The sequence below is a fragment of the Natrix helvetica genome (genome assembly GCF_964273705.1).
Source record: "Natrix helvetica genome assembly, chromosome: 2".
NCBI lineage: Eukaryota > Metazoa > Chordata > Lepidosauria > Squamata > Natricidae > Natrix > Natrix helvetica.
Genome location: NC_138552.1, coordinates 76651191 through 76670574, shown reverse-complemented (window position 1 = coordinate 76670574; position 19384 = coordinate 76651191). Strand labels below are relative to the sequence as shown.

The 19384-nt window shown below is 43.6% G+C and overlaps 1 protein-coding gene across 1 annotated transcript in view; it reads right to left on the bottom strand.

Annotated features, from left to right (window-relative positions):
* Positions 1-17958, bottom strand: part of UHRF2 (ubiquitin like with PHD and ring finger domains 2) — an 85335-nt gene extending 67377 nt beyond the window's left edge. Inside the window, exons 1-2 of the mRNA XM_081945068.1 lie at positions 17175-17958; positions 2685-2927 (exon numbers count right to left, since the gene is read on the bottom strand). Coding sequence (XP_081801194.1) covers positions 2685-2927; positions 17175-17327 — 396 coding nt within the window. The 5' untranslated portion in view covers positions 17328-17958. The remainder of the gene's footprint in view (positions 1-2684; positions 2928-17174) is intronic.
* Positions 17959-19384: the final 1426 nt, after the last annotated feature.

The following is a 19384-nucleotide window of genomic DNA, read 5'->3' as shown; positions in this document are numbered from 1 at the left end:
TTCAAGTGACAATAAAGTTATTCCAAGATTCAAATCTTTTTGAAGCCTAGTTCGGGGGGGGGGGGTGAGTTCAGTTTTGCAAAGCAAATATTTTGCCGTTTCTTGATGTCCTGTTGATACCTTAAACCTTTTCTTGATAAACTACCATAACAAAGAGATTTCTTGATAAAAAGTTTAATCTCAGTAAGCAAAATGGTTGGAAAGGACCCTGGAGGTCTTCTAGTCCTGCTCAAGTAAGAAACCCTATACCACTTCAGACAAATGGCTATCCAATCTCTTCTTAAAAACCTTTAGTGTTGGAGCACCAACAATTTCTGGAGGCAAGCCAATTAATTATTCTGTCAGGAAATTTCTCCTTATTTCTAGGTTGGTTCTCTCTATGATTAGTTTCCATCCATTGTTGTCCTGCCCTCAGGACAAGAATAGGTCAACCATGTCTTTGTGGCAGGCCCTTAGATATTAGAATACTGCTAGTCCTTCATTAAACTAAACATATCCAATTCCTGCAACTGTTCTTTGTATGTTTTAGCCTCCAATCCCCTAATCATCTTTCTTGCTCTTGTCTGCAATCTTTCCAGAGTTTCAACATCTTTTTTATATTGTGGCAACCAAAACTGGATGCAGTGTTTTAATCGTGGTCTTACCAGGGCATTATAAAATGGTAGTAACACTTCATGTGATCTTGATTCTATCCCTCTTTTAAAGCAGCCTAGAACTGTGTTGATTTTTTAAGCAGCTGAGACACTGCTGGCTCATATTTAAATGACTGTCATTTGGAAGTAAAGAAATTCTTAGTTATAAATTTGATATAAATTCTCCATCACTTCCCTCTTTTTAATAACTCATGCTTTCTCACTGTCAATCCAGCTTAGCAGAAAGATTTTTGGTTTTTGTTTGGTCAATGAAGTGGTTAGGGTTAGGACCAAGTACTGTATAATATTAAAGATGAAAAGTAAATATTACTATTGTCCTTTTTCTTGTAAAAAAAAAAACTTTTCTGGACAAAGCAATCACAATCGTCTACTAAGCTATATTAGCATACACACTATGTACATGATAATACATTAACTAAAATATTAATCCAGTTTAAGGATTCAGAAATAATATTGGTTACAGTTCAAACAAAAGTTCCATAAGCAAATGATTGTTTCAAATCAACTAACATATTATGTTTCATAGGGCAGATTTTAGTACTAAATACAAAGGCAACTATTGTTATTCATAATTTAAAACCTATTAAAACATTTGGAAAGACATAAAAAATATGAACTGCAGGGGGGCGGAGACAGAAAACCGTTATTTCCCCTTATTTAACAAAAGAAATTTTTTTTCATTGTTTTGTTTATTTAACAAAAATAAAGCCCCACCAAGTGCCAAAAGGGGACCTCACGCATGTGCATGCCAGAAACTGGAAGTATAGCTGCCCAGTGAGAATTCATATGCCAGGAAGATGATCTTCCAGTTTCTGGTGTGCACATGCACACCAGCCACCTGGTCTTCGTTTATGGCACGCACGAAGACCAGCTGGCCGATGCGCATGCCGGAAACCAGAAGAGCAGCTGCCCAGTGTGCATGTGTGCACCGGGAAGATGATCTTCCAGTTTCCAGTGTGCATGCCAGCTGGTCCTCCCGTACGCATGCATGCCAGAACCCAGAAGTTCAGGTGGTGGGGGGTGCGCATGTACTTGCTGGAAACCAGAAGATGCATGTGCACTTGACGGTGCTCTTCCAGTTTCCAGTGCTCCCGTATGTGTGAAGACCAGCTGGCCGGCACACCAGAACCCAGAAGAGCAATGGGGGACAGCCTGAGCGCCCAGAGAGATGGCTCTGCATGCCACTTCCAGCATGCATGCCATAGGTTCACCATCATGGGCCTATATAAATAGCCTACAGCAGTAATGGCTAACCTTTTTCGGATTGCGTGCCAAAAGCGGGGGGAGCGCAGGGGGAGTCGCACGGGGGCATGCCAACACCCATAATGCTATGCCCGTGACCTGAAGCCTCCAGAGGGCAAAAAAAAGCAGATTGTAATTCTGAAATCATGGAACCTTTGGTCCAATATAGAGTATATAAAAGTAGAGAGTTTAGAAAAGACTGCATAAAACGCCTGGCCAATTCGTATTTCTGATTATAGAAATTGCCTCCGATATCTTCTCCTTTGTTATACTTGCCTAGCACAACCAGCCACTTCATTCTAGAACTCCTCCTCGCCCATCTATGGACCGGTACCAGCCACTTCATTCTAGAACTCCTCCCCGCTCGTCTATGGACCGGTACCAGCCCGTGGTATGCCAGCAACCAGCCACGCAAACAAGCAAAGCCTCATCCATGGGATGCAGGCAGCATGCAAAACCACACCCCCTCCACTCCATGGAAAAACCTTTCTCCACAGATCTGGTCACTGCTACCAAAAGGTTGGGGGCTGCACTGTTCTAGGGAGCCCCCAAGCTTTGAAAAAATATGAAACTAGAGGCTGCTGTTGAGAGGAGGGGATGGCTAAGTTGCTATTCCACTAGCACTTCTTTGTTCTAGCTAGCTGATTTAAACTAGATGAAATCATTATAGAATATTTCCTGTTTCAGAAGAGGGGTTCAATACATAGTCCTGATTTTTTAAAAATGAATTCACAATCAGCTTTGAAATGTAAGAAGACAGAGTCAAGATTAAAAAAATAAAACAAGTACCTTGTATTCACCAATGCCAGGATCTATAAGAAATGAACGAGCTGATGTAGATGGCAAACTTGATGATCCACTGTTCACTCCTTGTTTGACTTTATTCTTACAGTTGGTAACCGCACAGGGACCGGGCTTTCCATCTTTTTTATTCAAAATTGTAGAAGGACCATCAGACTCTGAGCGTATCAAAAGCTGAACTATATCATTCAGTCCAACATTATAATCAAATAAGGTATGGCCATCTTCAAGCTATTAAAAATGAAAAAAAAAATCCATCAGAAAAATATATATTAAAAGAAATCAATATAGTATAAAAACCTCAACATGAAAAACAGAAAAAGCTTGCATGAAAATAAAATATATGATTAATAGCTGGTATTAATGACATATCTTTGTTTTTTAGGGGATTTAGAACTCTCAATGGAAAAGCTTCATTGAACAAAATGCCATAATATACTCATTTATTTAGTATATTTCTATTTCTATTTTACAACTAAATAAACATAAAATAAAAATGATCCTTCCCTTTCGACACCATTCCAGAGAGTTATTCGATATCAAAAATAGTTTTTCAGGATCTATGGAAGGAAATAGTAAAAATTGTCTACCACTATTTTCTCCAACAGAAGAAACAGCAAAGTATTTTTCAAGGGAAGCCTGGAGCCAAATATCAGTTTAGTATTGGATGTAACTACTTCTTAGTTAAAGAAAGATACTAGGATTTAGTCATGTGATTTAATTTCTGGAAAACTACTAAAAAGTCATCCTGTATCAGAAACTATTTATAGGCAGAGGTTTGTTCTCCCAGCTTGCTGCTTGGCTCCCAGATGTTTTGTTACCAAACTAGATTAACATCTTCAACCCTGCGGAAGATGTTACCTAGTTTGGTAATGAAATGTCCAGGAGACAAGCAGCGAGCTTGGAGGACGAACCTGTCTAAATCTACAACCTACAACCAAGCTATGAATATTCTCTACAATTTCTGTTTATGCTAATAATCCAATAAGTAAGAATAGGACAAGTGGTAGAACTTTAAATAAAATGTGATGTTAATTCACTACTTACTTCCTTTTAGAAGAAAAATACAGGAACAAAGAGAGGTGGAGATACAGTAATCCCATATACAAAGCTGCTGTTAAACTTTCTAATAAATTTCAATTTTAGTCAATCTCAGAATTACCTAGTGACACAAACTGGAGTCTTTAATTTCATATATCAATGAATACCTGATATATCTAACACATGAAAGAAAAAGGATTATCAGGGTTCCAAATAGCATCCAAAATTAAATCAGAGCGCAAGGCAAAGTATTGCTCAAAGTTCCAATTTATTAAGAGAGCCATGTTGGCACATCTGGGAAAACTCAAATCTGAAAGCTTCCAGGTTTTCCCCACCTAGTGGAAAGTTCAAGATCTTGCCCCTCACCCACAAATCCATCATATGGTCCAATCTCTCACTGCCATTCTGGCAGTTCCACCCATCCAGTTCCAGTCAGGTGCAGAGACAAAGGATGACCTTTGCTTTCTAGATTGTACAGAGTTCCTTACTGTTTTAGCTAAACAGTAAGTAACTCTGTACAATCCCCCCTCGCCTTTTCCCACAATAGAAAAGGCATAGTAGAATAAGAGAGAGTGAGGCAGGCCAAAGATCCAAAAGAAAGCTGCAGGCCTAATAGGCGGCTTCTCCTCAGAAGAAAAGTGTATCCTGAAAAAAGAATAATGTGGGGGTTAACATAAGCATAACTAACCACCTCTCCCCCCCGGGGGGGGGTTTAGCTTATAAGGAAATTTATCATGGAATTGTTTCACTAACCTATCAGCTTTTACATTCCAAATTTTCACCCAAGTAGCTTCAGATAAAGGGTATTGCTTCCAATGCACTAAATATTGCAAACGACCTCTATACAATCTACAGTCTAAAATTTTCTTCACTTCGTTGTGAGTTTCTCCTTCTATCACTACTGGAGGAGGGGGAGGCTGGATCAATGGTCTTAGGTTGGACCCAATCACTGGCTTCAGTAAGCTGCAATGAAAGACTGGGTGAATTTTCCCTAGAATTCTGGGCAGACGGAGCTGAACTGTAACTGGTTAATTATTTTCACTATTGGGAAGGGACCTAAAAATTTTGGCCCCAATTTCTTGCTAGATATCCTTAACTTTATATATTTGGTAGACAAGAAAACTTTGTCCCCCACTAGGAAGGGAGGTTGGGGCGAGCGGTGCTTATCCACTTGCTTCTTGTATTCTTCTGCTGCCTCTGCCATAGCTTTTTTCGTATTCTTCCACCCACTTTTAAGAGTGTCCATCCATTCAGTCAGAGACATAGAGGAGGGGGATCTCTGGACAGTTCAGATATGGTAACAAATTCCATGCCACTGGTAACTTGAAAAGGAGTTAATGCAGTGCTGCTGTGGACAGCATTGTTATATTCGACTTTGGCAAAAGATAACAAGTCCAACCAGTTTCCTGCTGATAATCAACATAATGGAGGTATTTTTCCACCATTGCGTTCGCGCGTTCCATTGCTCCATTCGTGCTTGGATGGAAAGCCGAACTAAGTCCTTGCCTGGACCCAATAGATCGCAGGCACTCCCTTTAGAACCTGGTGGTGAATTGAACTCCGCGGTCTGAGATGATTCTCCTGGGTACTCTGTGTAGGCAGTAAATGTGTTTGACAAGCATCTTCACTAGTTTTTTAGTGGATTGTAATCCTGAGCAAGCGATGAAGTAGGCTTGCTTGGATAATAAGTCGATGACTGTCCAGATCACTTTATTTCCGCTGCTGTCTGGAAGCTCTACAATGAAATCCATTGCGATCTCCTCCATGGTCGGCTAGGACTAGCCACTGGTTGCAGTAACTCAGGGGGCTTGCCTGGCTGTATTTTCATGGTTGCACAAGTGGCACAGCTTTTCACGTAGTCTTCTACTTCTGCTTTCATTTTCGGCTACCAAAATTGACGTCTGGTGAGGTGAAGCGTTTTTAGGAATCCAAAATGACCTCCCAATTTTGTGTTGTGGCTTTGCTGTACTAATTCCAGCCTCAAGTTCAAAGGGATGTTCAGTTTGGATCCCTTCCAGGCTAAGTCATCTCTCATCGTCAGGATGTATTTGTTGTCGTTGAGCCAGGGGTCGGTTGGCAGTGCCAATTTCATTACTGCAGTCAGCTTGTCCTGGCCAAGAGTAGGCTGCTGCCTTGTCTGACCTTTGGTGGTGACTTGAGCCACCTTTTGGCTGGTTGGGGGGGGGAAATGATCGGATGAATCACTTATTCCCTCTTATTGTCATACTGTGGTTTCCTCGATAAGGCATCCGCCAGCAAGTTCTTTCTGGAGGGATGTGCTTCAGTTTGAATTTAAACCTTCTGAAGTATTGTGCCCAACAAACTTGCTTGGGAGATAGTTTCCACGGGCTTTTTAGGGCTTCAAGGTTTTCATGGTCAGTCCAGACCTCGAATGGCATGTCGCCCCCCCCCTCTAGGAAATTTCTCCAGGTAAGTAGTGCCATTGGACTGCATAGGCTTCTTTCTCCCTAATGGTCCACTTTCTTTCCGTGGTGGTGAGTTTTTTGGAGACATATGTGCACGACAAGAGTTGTCCCTCTTTGTTCTTCTGCAACAGCACTGCTGCTAATGCCACATCACTGGCATCTGACTGGATTATGAATTGCCGTTCTGGATCGGAGTGTTGCAGAATGGGCTCTTTGGCAAAGAGCTGTTTTAATTTTTCAAATACTTTTTGATGGTTTATTGCCCACCCAAAAGGTTGCTTTGGCTTTGTCGGGGATGGCCTGTTTTTAACAGTTCAGTCAAGGGCAGAGCACCTTCTGTAAAAGCCGGAATGAATTGCCGATACAAGTTAGCAAATCCCAGGAAACTTTGTAGCTGTTTGCGTGTGCATGGGGTTGCCAGTCTAGAACTGCTTTCACTTTCCCTGGGTCCATTTCTTTCCCTTTACTGGAAATACAATAGCCAAGGTAATCCAGTGAGGTCTTGTGGAATTCACACTTTGATAGTTTAGGGTAGAGTTTGGTGGCTAGAAGTTTTTCCAGAACCTGCCGCACCAGCTTTACGTGTTCTTCTAGGATCTCAGAAAAGATAAGCATGTTATCAAGATAAACGAGCACCCCTTTGACAGGTGCTTATGCAGCACCTCATTAATGAACTGCATGAAGACTGCAGGGGCAGCTTGTAGCTCAAATGGCATGATTTTGAACTGGAAACTACCAAGGGGGCAGTTAAAGGCAGTCTTCCATTCCTCTCCCTCCCTGATGCGTATACGGTGATATGCGTCTGTCAAGCCAGTTTGTTGAACACTGCCTTAAGTTAAGTGGTTCAGCATGTCCTTCATGAGGGGAAGGGGTACTGTATTTTTCGGAGTATAAGATGCACCTTTTTCCCTCAAAAAAGAGGTGAAACTCTGGGTGTGTCTTATACACTGAAGACGTCATTTTTAGCCTGTCGAAATCCCACCCCCTTTGCAAAAATGGCCGTGCATAGCCTTTAGGAGGCTTCCAGAGTGCTCCTGGGGCTGGGGAGGGAAATAATGAGCAAACAATGGGCCGTTTTTTGCCTCCCCAGCCCCCAGGAGCACTCTATAAGCCTCCTAAAAGCCATGCATGCTCTTTTTTGACAAGGTCTGCAGAGGTCTTTTTTGGGGAGGTGTGCAGAGTGCAAAAACTTTTTTTTAATTTGCCTCTTCAAAATATTGGTGTGTCTTATACTCCCAAAAAATACGGTGTTTTTTACGCAAACGGCATTGATCCCCGGAAGACAACACAGAGCCTAACCCACCCCACCCCACCCCGTCTTTTTTCTCTTTGAAGAGCACGGGGGCTGCTATTTCTGAATTGGCTGGCTGGATAAAGCCCCGTTTCAAATTGGCATTGGCAATCCTTAATTCCACTATGTCTTTAGGAGCCACTGAGTACATTTTAGGCTTCGGTAGTTTTGCCCCAGGTGCAATCGGTGGGTTGGTGAGGGGGAAGACAATTGCAATCTTCCTCACTGAAGACCCCCTCTAAGTCCCGGTACTCTTTAGGTATCTGCTTGCTCCCAGGTGGGGTATCTCAGGCCAGAACTGCAGGTTCTGGCAGCCCTGTCTCCTCTGGGTCGTAGCTTCTACAAGGTGGTCCTGCTTTGCAGTGGGGAATGGTGCTACGTCAATGACTAGCTTCCTCTGACCACCTTCCCAGGAGATTGTAGGGCTACACTTCTCAATCCATGCAAGTTCCAATAAGACAGAGTCTGTCATTTTGGGGGCGACTATGAACCTGAGGACTTCTCGGTGACGGTCTCCAGCTGAACAAGCTCAGTGACCACAGAGGCAGAGGCCCCTCCAATTAGTGTCCTGTCGACTTGTTCAAAGCTGATAGGGCGGTTAAGAGGGCCCATGCGTATGCCCAGCTGCTTGATTATGTGGGGATTGATTAGGCATCGTGTGCACCCGGTATCTGTTTCCACTTTGCCTTGGATCCCCGTTTCCAGTATTACTAACCGAAACCTAAAAGAAAAAGGGCGGACAGGCTTCCAGATCATTGGATCACCAGGGTTTCCCTCATCCATCTTTGGTAAGGCCTCATTGGAGAAAGGGGTTGTTCCTCAGCCGCCTGTTTAGCAAATCCACCTTTTCTCTTCTCTCATGGGGTTCCTCCTCCTGCTCTGCTTCTGGCAAAGGACCCTCAATCCCGCAGACATTTGGTGGGGGAGGGATATCACTCTCGGCAGATTCTGGTAGCTTTCTCCCTGCTCCATGCATGCTTGTGTGAACCCTCCGTTCTGGCGGCTTATTCCTAGCCTGCTCCAATCTCACAGGTCAGCGCGGAGGAGGGGCAGGCATGGGGGAGAAGCCCCTGCTTCTCCACTTCCTGTTTCCTAGGTTCTGCCTTGTGCGGGTTCAACTGGCTAGGTTTTCTGTGTAGTTTTCCGGCTCGCCTTACAGGCAGAATGGGCGCTTCTCCTGGCCTCAGGGGAAAGCGCTAACCAAGCCGACATTTCAGCTGTGGTTCCCTTCGGGTTTCAGGGGGAAGCTGCCTGCACGCGCAGAAGCTGTGTTACTTCCGACATCTGAGGCGGCTTTGAGGCGAACAGCTGCACCACGTCCAAATCCCCATGCTCTTGTCACTTCATTCTCCAAAGGATCCATTAAGTGGTGGCTGCAGCAGCTGGGGAATGGGAGCACCCGGCAAACGCTGTTGGCCCCATTACATCCCCCAGCAGGTTGCATTAGCCCCAGCGAAAGCTGCGGGGGAGGCATAAAAGCCCATGGCAACCCGAGCCCATTGCAACTGGTTGCGTGGGTTCCTCCCCGCTGCATTATCCATAGTGGCCACGGAAGGTACAGGAAACCGCAATCCGCTCTGCTGGGGTCCTTGACCCTAGCCAGGGGAGATTCAAAGGATCAGATGCCTTCAACTCACCTAGGGTGGACGGGCACCCATCGACTCTTTGAGCGGCCCTGGCCGTTGTTGAGTCTCCCTCCAGTCGCTCTGGGCCTTCCCTTGCTGGGCCCAGATCGTTGGGTGCTGGGTGCATGCGTCTCAGCCAAGCACCCGCTGATAATCCAGCCTGCCATAGGGTACCCATGGGAAACTGACCGTTCACCCACACAGTTTACACAGCATCCGTTCGACCTTCCCCCATGCTCTGTCTTCCCTGAGGCTTTATGCCACCCAGTTGTGGGTTGGCATGGGGCTCAGGTCCCCAGACAGCACCCCTGGATTCAGGGGAGCTGGCAATTTATTTTAATGAAGATTCGGATTAATGTCAGGGTTCCAAATAGCATCCAAAATTAAATCGGAGTCCAAGGCAAAGTATTGCTCAAAGTTCCAATTTATTAAGAGAGCCATGTTGGCACATCTGGGAAAACCCAAATCTGAAAGCTTCACCGTTTTTCTCACCTAGTTGAAAGTTCAAGATCTTGCCCCCATACCCACAAGTCCAATCTCCCACTGCCCAATGGTCCAATCTCCCACTGCAATGGTCCAATCTCCCACTGCCATTCTGGCAGTTCCACCCATCCAGTTCCGGTCAGGTGCAGAGACAAAGAATGACCTTGGCTTTCTAGAAAGAATTTTGTTTTGGCTACACAATAAGTAACTCCGTACAATCCCCCCTCCCATTTTCCCATAATAGAGAAAGGCATAGTAGAATAAGAGAAAGTGTGGCAGCCCAAAGATCCAAAAGAAAGCTGCAGGCCTGACAGGGAATTCAAGTTATCATTCCACCTATACTGCTGAAGACACTGCCGCATGCCCAGCGACACCAGAGCCAAACAATGTTGCCAAACCTTGTCTTTATCCTATTTTCAGATTCTGCAAAAGCAATTAAAACATTTCCTACTCTTCTTTCCTACCCAAAATTGAATGCGAATTTGAGTTATGGAACAGCAAAAGTTAATACTGAAGTCCTGCTTTGAAATGCTGGGGAAGGCGTTGGGAATTTAGTTCCCCGCACTTTCAACTTCAGGAAATATCAGGCAAACAATAGAAACTAGGCCACTGAATTCTGATGTCATGAGTTTTGTTTCAGAAGACATTCTACAATGCAGTACTTTACAGTAGTCCTTGATTTTTGACTGGTTGCTTAGCGACCATTCCAAATTACAATGGAAAAGTTATTTACGATCTGTTTCCAAAGTTATCATTGTTGCACTCATTGCCCTGCAGTCATATGATCGCATTTTGGGTGCTTAGCAAACAGCTCACTTGTATGGCCAATTGCAGTACCCCACATTCACATGATCATGATGCACGTTTTTACTGATTTCTGTAGTTTACATTCGGTTTCCAGAAAAAAAAAACACAATGGAAATTGATTCATGTAATGACTACTACAAAATATGTCAAAAAAAATCCGATCTGGTGGTGTGATGCCTTAACCTACAACCACAACGACTTAGCATCATAATTCAAAGTTCAATAATGATAGTAAGTTAAGGACTGCCTGTATCTTCCACTCAAGGAACTCAAATAGCCATTTACTGATATAGGTTAAAGCAAATTGTATCAAATGTATTAGAGACACAAATTCAAATCCCATTCTCTACTTTAAGCCCTCTATGACCATGTGCCACTCATGTGTTGCGAGTTCAAGTCAATGTTTTTAAAATTACAGTATGATGTTGGTATAATTACAGGAAGCCAGTTTGGGGAAGGTATTTTTCCTCATCTTATTTGGGAATCCAGTCTGGGGTCCAGACTGTATTAATTTCCTTCATCTATTATCACACAAGAATTTAAGTTCCATTCAGGCTTTCAAAATCTTATCAATACAACTAGGGAAAGAAAAAAGCAAAAAAGTAGCTTTGTTTTATCAATGTCATCTTCATATTCAAGGTGAATTTCTGAAGCAGAAAACCTTCATGCTATAATTTCCAGGTAATAGCAATGCAGGTAGTATAAGAGATAGTCCTCAACTTACAATAGTTGGTTTAGTGACTGTTGAAAGTTATGACACTGAAAAAAGTGACTAATGACCATTTTTCATGCTTACGACCGTTGCAGCATCCCATTGTCATGTGATTAAAATTTAGATGCTTGGCAACTAGTTAATACCTATGACTGTTGCTGTGTCCCAAAGTCATGTGATCCCTATTTGCAACCTTAACAACCATGTCATTAACTTATTAACTGTAATGATTCACTTAACAACTGTGCTAACAAAAGTCGTAAAGTGGGGCAAAGCTCACTTAACAAATCTGTTAACAGAAAATTTGAACTCAATTGTGGTCGTAAGTCAAGGACCACCTGTACACTGCTTCACAGTGCTTTACAGCCCACTCTAACCAGTTCACAGAATCAGCAAATTGCCCCCAACAAACTGGGTTCTCTCCTAGCGAGACTTGAACTGCCAGCAGAGCAGAATTAGCCTGCAATACTGCATTCTACCCACTGCATCACCATGGCCAATGTTGCCACAACTATTTTCAATAGTTACAAATAAAAATAAATACTTATTGATTAAAGAGGATGTATTTGGCCATAATCTAAAAGTAAAATTATGAAGTATGTAAATTCTTTTATCTTCATTGTAACAGTATGTAATACCAGCATTAAATAAGAATAAAAAAACTGCTTTTTATGCTTTTTTTTTCATAGTCATAAAAAAGCAGCTTTTAAAACTTAAAATAAAAAAAACAGTCATTTTGTGTTACCCTTACTTCGTAATCCAAATCTCATTGGTTTTTTCCTCCCAGAAATCAGCTAGTACATTCTTAGGGCAAGAAACGTTATAACATAATCAAGTAACTCAGCAAGTCTTGTTTAGTTCAGTTATATTTATGCTTAGGGTTCCTCCCAAATGGCAGAGTTTCAAACTACTCCTGCAGGCTTTGGTTTAAGGTTGCCTTACTATAAAACAAATGTGACACAATGTTTTCTTCCCGTTGGAACAAGACAGAATGGAAACAAATATGTCTGGATGATATGAAAACCTCAAAAAACAAAATTAAGACTAAAGCCAAAGATGGGCAACTTTTACAGAAGGATCCTCTAGACATAATTAACCAAAAGCAAGGATGGCCATGCTTTGCAAACATACTTATTGCAAAAAATAATATATGCAATACTGTAATCACAATTACCGTGTTTTCCCAAAAATGAGACAGGGTCTTATTTTCTTTTGACCCCTCTCCAAATTTTGCTTGGGCCTTATTATTGGGGGGGGGGTATTGATTTGGGGTTGCCGGGTGGCTGCTCTCTTGCGAGCGGGCGCCCGAAGAGCCGGGCACAGCCTCAGGGGCAAACGGCTGTGTTGCGCTGTCGCAGCAGCACAACAAAGCCGCCATGAGGTGATCACACTCATGAGCAGCCACCTGGCAACGCCCCTTTCCAGCCGTGCAGAGCACCACTCACCGACCCAGTAATATCCCAAAGGCGCTAAGCCGTGTGGCACTCTGTGTGACTGGAAAGAGATGTTGCGCGAGCACTTGTTCTGTCTCCAGCTGGCGTGCCTCCCTGCCTCACCATACCCAACTCTCCCTGTAGGGCTGGGCCAGAGTGCCGCCGCTGCTGCCACCATGCTCCAAGCATAACTGGCTTTCAAACTCCGGAGATCTGCTGCCGAGTCTTCCGGCAGCGGCCGCTCTGGGACTACGCAGCGGATCTCCGGAGTTTGGAAGCCGGTTATGCTCAGAGCACGGCAGCGGCAGTGGTGGCGCCCCGGCCCAGCCCTGCAGGGAGAGTTGGGCATGGGAAAGCAGGGAGGCACACGGGCTGGAGGCAGAACAAGTGCTCGCGCAACCTCTTTCCAGCCGGGAAGAGCGCCACACGGCTTAGCGCCTTTGTGATATTACTGGGTCAGTGAGTGGTGCTCTGCCGGGCTGGAGCGGGGCATTGCCAGGCAGCTGCTCATGAGCGCAGCTGCCCGGCAATCCCCCGCTCCAGCTGGGCACAGCGCCACCCACCAACCTAGCGGTATCCCAAAGCAATGTGAGCGCCTTTGCCCCCCGCCTCCTGCGGCTTTGCACCTTCGGGATATCATTAGGTTGGTGAGTGGCGCTCTGCCTGGCTGGAGGGGGGGTTGTCCAGGGGGCTTATTATTGGAGGAGGGCGTATATTTTTGCCCACAGGAAAAATATGGCATGGTCTTATTTTCAGGGCATGTCGTAATTTTGGGGAAACACGGTACATTTCTAGCCACAATCACAGTATTGTAATATAAACTTTTGCTTTACACGTACTTGCAGAGAAATTAAACTATCTGAGCCTTCTGAATATTTGAAGCACATCTCCAGATATGGCTTTATACAGAAAAGACTCATGTATCCTATGAAGAACATTATATGTGAACCCTTTAAAGATGTAACTTTTTTCACTATCCATCTGGCATGCTGACACTACAAAAGAATCTGTTGCAAATTCATTACAAGCGGAGAAATTAAATAACAAGTTTTTCTTCTTGTCATCAAGACGAAGGATAAGGTAGCAGAGAATGTCAGAGAATAATCCTAAATATTAATGCAGTAAGAAAAATCATGCATGCTAAGAATCATAGAATAGTAGGCATTTCTATTTAGTAACTATTCAAAGGAAGAACACAGCGTTTATGGGAGAAATACGGGCAGCAAGACAGATAATAATTTCAATTTAAAAACAATATCTTCTTCTTCACTAATGCAATATAGTCCTTGACTTACAACAATTCATTTAGTGACTGTTCAAAGTTAAAACAGCACTGAAAAAACTGACTTACAACTGTTTTTCAGTTACCACCTTTGAAGCATCATCATGATGTGATCAAACTTCAAATGCTTGACAACTGTTCATATTTATGATTGTTGCTGAGTCCCGAGTCATGTGACACCCTTTTGCAACCTTCTGACAAGCAAAGTCAATGAGGAAGCTAGATTCACTTAACAACCAGGTTACTAACTTATCAACTGCAGTGATTCATTTAACAACTGTGGCAAGAAAAGGGCAAAACAAATGTCTCACTTAACAACAGAAATATTGGGCTCTATTAAGTAATTAAGCTTCCCGTTAGGAGAGCGAGTATGCAGAGAAGCGTAATGAGAATGGTATGGAAGAACACGCACAAACCAGCATACAGAGACACTGAATAGTATAAAAATATAGTAATTTACTATGTCGAAATATAGAGATATTCCGAGTCCGGTTAACAGTCCAAGTCATACACGGTTCAGTAATTCAGTTATCAAAATAGTCAGTCTAACGCACAAAGTATAGCTAAACAGTAACAAACCACAATACATCAAAATACACCAACCAGCTTCTAACAAAACAGAGAGAGATCTAAAAACCATTCTGGCTCCCTCTTATGGCTGCTTGAGGTAACAAGCCAATTACATCTGTTAAGCATTTAAAGTAACAGTACAGTAATCATAGCTTATATACATTGCCAAGCCAAGCCTACGGTTACATCCCTAACAGGCTCAATTATGGTTGTAAGTTGAGGTCTACCTGTAGTGGAAAAAGAAAACATTTGCAAAGAGACAATGGCTGGATTTATGTTTGCAAATTACTATAGTATGGTGTTTGCTTTATGCTTTACCTAGCTATTTTAATGTAAGAAATAAGCAATACTTAAACAAGGCATGATTTAGCATTAAATCTGCATTAATACCATCAGTGAAAATAGAACAATCAGTGTCTCTTTTACTTTTCCCATTAGACCAACCCCAGAAAACATATCTTTTCTTATGCTCACAAACAGATGAGATAGTCAGCCAGCACTTGAACCCAAAAGAGATGTGCCAACATTTCCATATCTCTCTGTCAGTTGTGAAACAGAGCTGAAACAGTATAACTACACGTACAGTATCCATTACTGATTCTTCTTCTGTGTCCTTGTCTTGCATTATAACTGCCCTTGGCTTTTGATTCCTTACTTCCCGTATCAGTAAACTTCATATTAAAGTCTACAGTGCAGTAATCTGGTAATTTATATACAACCATGTTACTATAATTATAGCTACACTATTTTGACACAACACATACATGCACTTTAAATAAGAAGTATGTTGCAGTGGTTAACACGCTGAACTAAGATCAGAAAGATTCAGGTTCAAGTTCACTTTTAACCTTGAAAATTCACTACTGGCTTAAAGCCAGTTACTTTCTCCTAATCCAAAGCTATCTTTCATGGTCATTATTATGGGAATTTAAACAGAGCTGCCCTATGAAAAATAGTATTTAAAATCTACCAGATTATAGCAGTTAAAAACAGACTATCACCAAAGCACCCACATCTAATATTCTTTGGGTATGTTGGACTATTACCTACAGCAGCATGGCCATTTACAAAGCACCAGAAATACTGATGTGCTGTTTACTCGTAAGCAGAAACAAAAATATAGTTATATAAATCAAGGAAAATATTCATGTTATAATTTAATGAATTTTGCTGCCACAATCACTAAAGGAAATCTAGATGGTATAGATTTATTGTAAACTATATTTACAATGAGATTTTATTCCATTAATAAATCTGACAGCTTTTAATATACCACAATGTACTTTAATTTAGTACACTTGAATCATATCTTTGTTCTGAGAGCTTAAAGTGTATGTTGTTTCCCATCATTTTAACCTAAAATAATGTAATATCAACCATTGTAAGTAATAATCATGGTTTTTGTTGTAATAAAATAACAAACCATGATTTTGATTACACAAAGTATTACTATATTATTTAACTCTAGATTAAAGAAAACAAATATTTTTACCTATTTATCCTTCTCCAAGTTTATTAATAACAGGCAGTCTCCTTATACTTTTAGTCTGTCATCACAATAAAATATGAGGGGAATACCTATGATACCATACAACTTAAAAACAAGTTGTAACAGAACACAATCCTAACATAGCGCAATAAACTGATATTGGGAGGCAACATCTTGAATTAATATATCCAAGTGTAAACAAAAAGTTCCAGCTCAGCACTCACAAAAGGTGTGCAGAACAGGAGATGACAGATTAGTTGCCATCAAGCCAATGCCAATTCTTAGTGATTGCAGGCATGTACTTCAGGATGGAACAGGAGATCACACTCCAGTTAAAAACCTAGTGGAGATAGTCCTCAACTTAAAATCCCAACTGAGCCCAAAATTTCCACTGCTAAGCAAGACAGTTGTTAAGTGAGCTCTGTCCCATTATACAACCTTCCTTCTCACAGTTCTTAAGTGATTCCCTGCGCTTGTTAGTTAAATAGCTGTTAAGTGAATCTGGCTTCCCTATTGACTTCGCTTGTGAGATGATGGCAAAGCAAAAACAAAGCAAAAACAAGACCATAGGACACTGCAACCTTTATAAAAATGAGCCGTTACCAAACAGCTGAATTTTGATCATGTGACCATGGGGATGCAGCAAGGTCATAAGTGTCAAAAACCGTTATTTTTCCGTGCCACTTGTCACTTCCAACGGTCACTAAACAAATGGATGTAAATCGAGGATTGTATGTACAGTGGCTGGAAGAAAAGGCATCAGCAGAGTTGGCTAGCAGTTTTCCCGCCAGGACGATGGGAGAGAAAGGGGGAATGGGAAAAAAAACCACATTAAGGGCCGAGGGAGATGAGGAGGGCGACGATATGAACTTCCTCGGGGCAGCTGCCCCTTCCCTCAAGAGGCAGCTGAGGGTGCCAAGGAGACCGTTGAAGCACCGGAAGTAGCGCGAGGCACACGAGGGGCGACTCGCGCCACCGGCCTCTTCTCTTTCCCCGCCTGAGGGAAGCCGAGCGCCCAGCTTTTCTCGGGAGTCCCGCGTAGGAATCCCCATTCCCCGGCCTTGCGGGAAACCCGCTAGCGGATGAGAAGATGCCTCGCGTGTAACGGGAAGAGGGAGGAGGAGGAGGCGGGAAACGAAGCCGCCGCCGCCGCGGTCCCTTCCCTCAGCACAATGGCATCTCGGGCTGCTTCCTTCCCCTCAGACGGCGGTAAAGAAAACCCATCGACCGCGATGGAGCGGCAGTTGAAGCTGCAGGCAGTGTACAGCTGAGAGGCCGGGGGATAAGGGGAGAGGGAGTGTCTGTCGCGCCTGCCTCACCTGTTTGCCCCGGTAGAAAAGGCGCTGCAGTTCAGGGCTTACGCGGAAGCTTTCCTGGATCTTTTCGCGGAGACTTTCAATCTTGGTCAGCCGGCTGAGGTCGTCGATAGTTCGGGTCTGGGCACCATCGATGGTCCGCACCTGGATCCACATGGCGCGCTCCCGAAGGAGGAGAGAGGGGGGGAAAGGCAGAAGAACCGGGAGGTTCCTGCCTCCGGATTTTTCCACTTGGCGAAGCGGGGGTGGCGATGAGGAGCTGCTGCCTGAATCTCGAGGACCGCCGCGGCGCGAACCGCTTCTGTTACCGGCCGGCCTTCCTTCTTTCCTTCCTCTTCCCCGAACCGCCAGCGGTCTCCACTCTTCCTAGGCTCGCCCGCCGATCCCACCCGCCTCACTCGCGACCCACGGGCGGCAACGGTTCTCTCGAGCCACCCCCCAGAATGGCGGCAAACCCTGTCAGACCTTGAGTTGGGAGCTGCCGGCTGGGCTAAGCTTAACGGGCGCCGGCGGGAGCCATGTCCTAACCCCGAGGACTGTTTACCAAAACGCCGCTGCTCTCACATGGAGGTCACGGCGCCAACGCTGATCTCGCGAGACGAGCCCAGACCACCACAAACCGCCGCCATCCACGAGAGCCCCCACCCCTCGCCACGACCTTAAAGAGACAATAACGGCGGGCGGGGAAAGGAGGCGCGGAGGCGGCGTTTCACGTGCTCTAATCCCTCTTCGCGCCTCTCCTAGCACGCCCGGCCTAGCGCCACGTCCCTTTGCGCGCAACACCGCGAGGCGCCAGATCTGAGGTCCGTTGCCTGATGTTCGTGGCAGAATTGGGAGGTTGCGCAACTCCGCTGCCTGGCCTCAGGCTTGCCTGCACCGGCCGTGGGTTGCTACCCAATCGCGGTTGCAATCTAGTAAACATCCTTACCTCTAAGTAGGCATTACTCGGGGAGGCGGGAGGGGAAACGGCACTGAATTCAGTGAGACGCTCTTCATCCCTTCTTTATTATCTTTCTTGGAATGGCGATGCTTTGAACTCGCGTGTACACACAAACACAGATCCCGTCGGTGTATCCACCCGTGTATCAGATCGGTGTACGGGGACAGCACAAAAGGCTACAATTAACATTTACTGTTCGTGGCATAAAAACGTCGATCATCCGGATTTTGCACTGAATGGCACCAGAACCCGCGTTATGTTACAGATGATGTTCGTGGTCCACAGATCCGCACTTCGCAGCACAGGATGTATCCGAGACGCCTGTTAATTTTGTATTAATTTTACTTTATATATTTTGCGCACTCGAATCTGTGCGTTTCTAGTGTTTGCAATATTTAATGACTAGGTTCCACACGAATCTCTTGCAATTTGCATTTGAATCTTCTCTTATTGACAGCGCTGCAAAAAATGGCCTCCATAGGCAGCCCCTTATAAAATGTGTTACAGAAAATACCATTTTTGTACAAATTCCGGTTTTTTAAAAACACCCATCACTTCCTAGAATTGAATATAACAATATTTGGAATTCAGTGTAAAAGAAACAGATCTCCAGTGCCTACTGATTACTCTTTAAAAGCCATAGATTAGGCAAACAGGTTTTCTTTGTTATTATTCCTCTTTACTGATTTCGTCTCATGATCCAGTGCTGAGATCCTGTCATTATTAACAAAAAAAATTCCAAAACCCCTCCCTCCCAAAATCAACATGACTCAAACTAAATACTGCTTTGAACACTCTGACCACTCTTCCAGGACTCTTCTCAAACTGACTAGAGCTAGGATTTCCTATATAAATTATCTTGATCAGCTACTGCCAGCTGACACCCAATCAAAGTACATGTAAAAGAAAGTGAGGGGTGCATCAATTCACATCATTGATTGTGTGCTTTTGACAACTGCATTTACCATTTTTTTTCACCTTGGACTGATTATTTTGGAGCTTTCTGAATTTTTTTAAAAAAACTTATCACTGAATAATTTGCTGATGTCAGAAATCTTTGCCATCTCATTGCTCACAACAGTTTCAAGGTACCTGAAATCTGCTAACTTAAAAGTATGTGTAAAAAATCTGAGATCCATTACTTTGGTACTCCTGAAGCTCCTTGATATTCAGACCAGTTTTATTTGTGAAGTTATGACCATTGCAGTGTCCTTGAAGTCATATGATCATAATTTCCACTGTTCCTGCCAACTTCCCAAAAGCAAAGTCAATG